Below are 2,756 nucleotides of genomic sequence, written 5' to 3'. Positions count from 1 at the left end.
TACATAATTTTGTGAAAAAAAAATTTACAAAGAAACTTTTTATAAAAGCTTCAAATTAAAAATTTCTTTGAATTGTTATTCTTAAAATGTGATTTTAGGTATTTCATCTATTTATGAGAAAAAAATATGGATATCAAAATTTCAAAAAATCACTTAATTTTAAAGCTATTTCAAATAGATTTTTATAAAAATCATTTTGAAAAAATAGCGATTTTGACTAAGTTTTAGTCTTCAATAATGTATGTTTATATTATAGGATGTCAAAATTAGTGTTTCATTTTAGAAAATAAGAATATAAAAAAACTTGTAATATTTTAAAAAACGGTTTTGAAAAATCTATTTTAAAAATACAAAGAAAAAATTTATTTTTTTAAAGCTGAAACAAACAGACCATATATTTATTGCGGTTAATACCAGTGTTTGAAATCTATGTTCTATGCATAAACTTGTTATATAAGGGATTAAGTCTCAAAAGACTTAAACATTTATTATTAAAATTGTTCCTCTTACTTGCAGTGCATTTAAATTGTTCCTCTTACTAATATTAATAAGTGTCAACTGGTATTTATCATTAGTGTTGGTTGAAAATAAAATATAGAATGCATATTTCATTAATTTATTATGTTTTAATTATTTTGATGATATTATGAGGCTCACTAATAGCCATTTATTTTTTAAAAAATAAAAGTGAAAATGATGGCGGTTTAAATGCCCGTAATATACGATCAAAATACCATAATTATCAACAAGGAATGTTACGGTGGTTTGTATGGCTTTACCAAAATCAAAATTTTATTCCCAGCGGAATCCAAATTTACATAGTTATTGAAACCCGCCATTTTAGTAAATTATGACTAGTAACGACGACTACGTGGCTGCTCATTTAGAATAGATGAGTAGCGCAGAAGAAATTGTTTATATGACAATCATGTTGTTTTTGTTAGAAGAAGAAACCATAATTTTTTCTGTGAAGTGCTGCTACAGATGGTTAGTTCATAATGAAGACTCGGGCAACTTAGACTCAAAGGATCATAAATTGTTGCATAGAATATGGAAAGCTATAAAATGCCTTCAAAGGTGCATTTTTTTGTTGGAAAGCTATCAACTAGAAGTGAATTCGCAAATAGGGGCGTGATTAATTCCAAACATGATCTTGTCTTTGTTTTCTATTTTGAATAAAAGGAAAATTTGCAACATCTTATGTTTTCTTGCCTTTTTCTATCTCTGTATGGAACAACATTTGTGAGTGGATTAATATGGAGTAATTGAGAAGGTGGAAAGTAATAAGCATGTTGAGAAGTTCATAGTTGTAGCTATTAAGTTGTATTACAGGCACATAAATTAATATAAGAGAAGTAAAATTCTCCACACTCGCAACATAATACATAAACACACATGAAATAAGTAGCACACATAGGTCTTATTTAACATATCTAAAAGACTAAAACTTATAGAGCATAGAACGTAGGATCTAGCTCTATATTATAGTCTGTAATGCTTGACCTATAATATGAAAGATTAATTGCTGGCTTAGATATAGCTAGCGATCGAGTAACTTCTCAATTGGTGTAGTGAGAATGTCTTGCAAGCTATGCTCTACTACATAAGGTTCGTGCTGACCAGGAGGGGGATGTGCGGAGTCATTAGCGTTCCAAAGAAAAACACCATTGAGTTTTGAGTGTTTTTTGAGTTGTATGCAGCCAGCAATAAAAGTCTCTCGTGATATCTTACTATCCTTATTGTCATTCGGGTCGGTACTAATTCCGGGAAGAACTTTTTGAGGAGGGTAGCCTTTTATTAGATTGTCAAAGATCCCTAGAAAGTCCTTAACTCTGGATACATAATTTTTTTGATTGTAGAACTGATAATCAATCCAATTGATATTGGCACTGTTTGCATAGAACAAATCACGGTAGTGAAGTTCGTTTTTCTCAGATGGAGCAATGGACACCACATCAATATTCAGGTCATCATCATTCTTGAGTTTTGTTATAACTTCGCCTATGCAGTTAACAAATAGCTCATTACTAGTTTTGATAGTTTCATAATTAATGTCAATGCCATCAATTATGTTGCCGCTTTCACTGTTGTATTTTCCGATGAGCACTTTGAGTGAATTTACAGCCTGCCTAGTCCATACAGTTTCCTCAGCAGGAAGGAATGGAGTTTCAACAGCACGACCTCCGATGCTTATCACCACCTTTACTTTTGGATTATTTTTCTTGAACTCTTTCACTTTATCTGGACCGAAGTATTCCACATCCCAAGTTTCTTTGAAATTTCCGTTGCCCTTTCCATCTCGGTCATACTCCTCACTTGCAAAGCCCAAAATGAATTGGAATTCAAATCTATTTGAGTTGATGATATCACTTGGAAAATCACGTAAACTTGTTGAGGATGGCTTAACACCAATGTATTCACGAAAGATAAGTTTAGACATTTTTATAATTTGAAAAGAGGAGGATATGAGATTAATTGGCTTTTGTGTTGTGGTTTGAATTAATAACCAACTCTTGTTTCCCTTTTATAACACAACGGATCCAATTAACTAATGCAAATAAATCAATCTTGTAGTCTTTGTGCTAACATAACACAAATATATTACTCTAAAATACAAGAACGTTCTTATAAAAAAATAAAAAATAAATACAAGAAAGTCAATAACGTAATATTCAATGACTAGTTATAATTGAGTTTAAAAAAGGACTAATTATAATACAATTACTGGTCATTTAGTTTATTTATTTCAATACAAT

General features: G+C 30.4%; 1 protein-coding gene across 1 annotated transcript; it reads right to left on the bottom strand.

Annotated features, from left to right (window-relative positions):
• Positions 1 to 891: 891 nt before the first annotated feature.
• Positions 892 to 2,555, bottom strand: LOC131633186 (chitinase 2-like). The gene has a single exon (XM_058903900.1). It carries the CDS (start codon positions 2,438 to 2,440, stop codon positions 1,541 to 1,543), a length of 900 nt encoding a protein of 299 aa, XP_058759883.1. The 5' UTR covers positions 2,441 to 2,555; the 3' UTR covers positions 892 to 1,540.
• Between the last annotated feature and the right edge of the window lie 201 nt (positions 2,556 to 2,756).

The sequence above is a fragment of the Vicia villosa genome, unplaced genomic scaffold (genome assembly GCF_029867415.1).
Source record: "Vicia villosa cultivar HV-30 ecotype Madison, WI unplaced genomic scaffold, Vvil1.0 ctg.001084F_1_1, whole genome shotgun sequence".
Classification (NCBI taxonomy): domain Eukaryota; kingdom Viridiplantae; phylum Streptophyta; class Magnoliopsida; order Fabales; family Fabaceae; genus Vicia; species Vicia villosa.
Note: the sequence above shows the minus strand (reverse complement) of the source record. Positions and strands in the feature narration are given on the sequence as shown.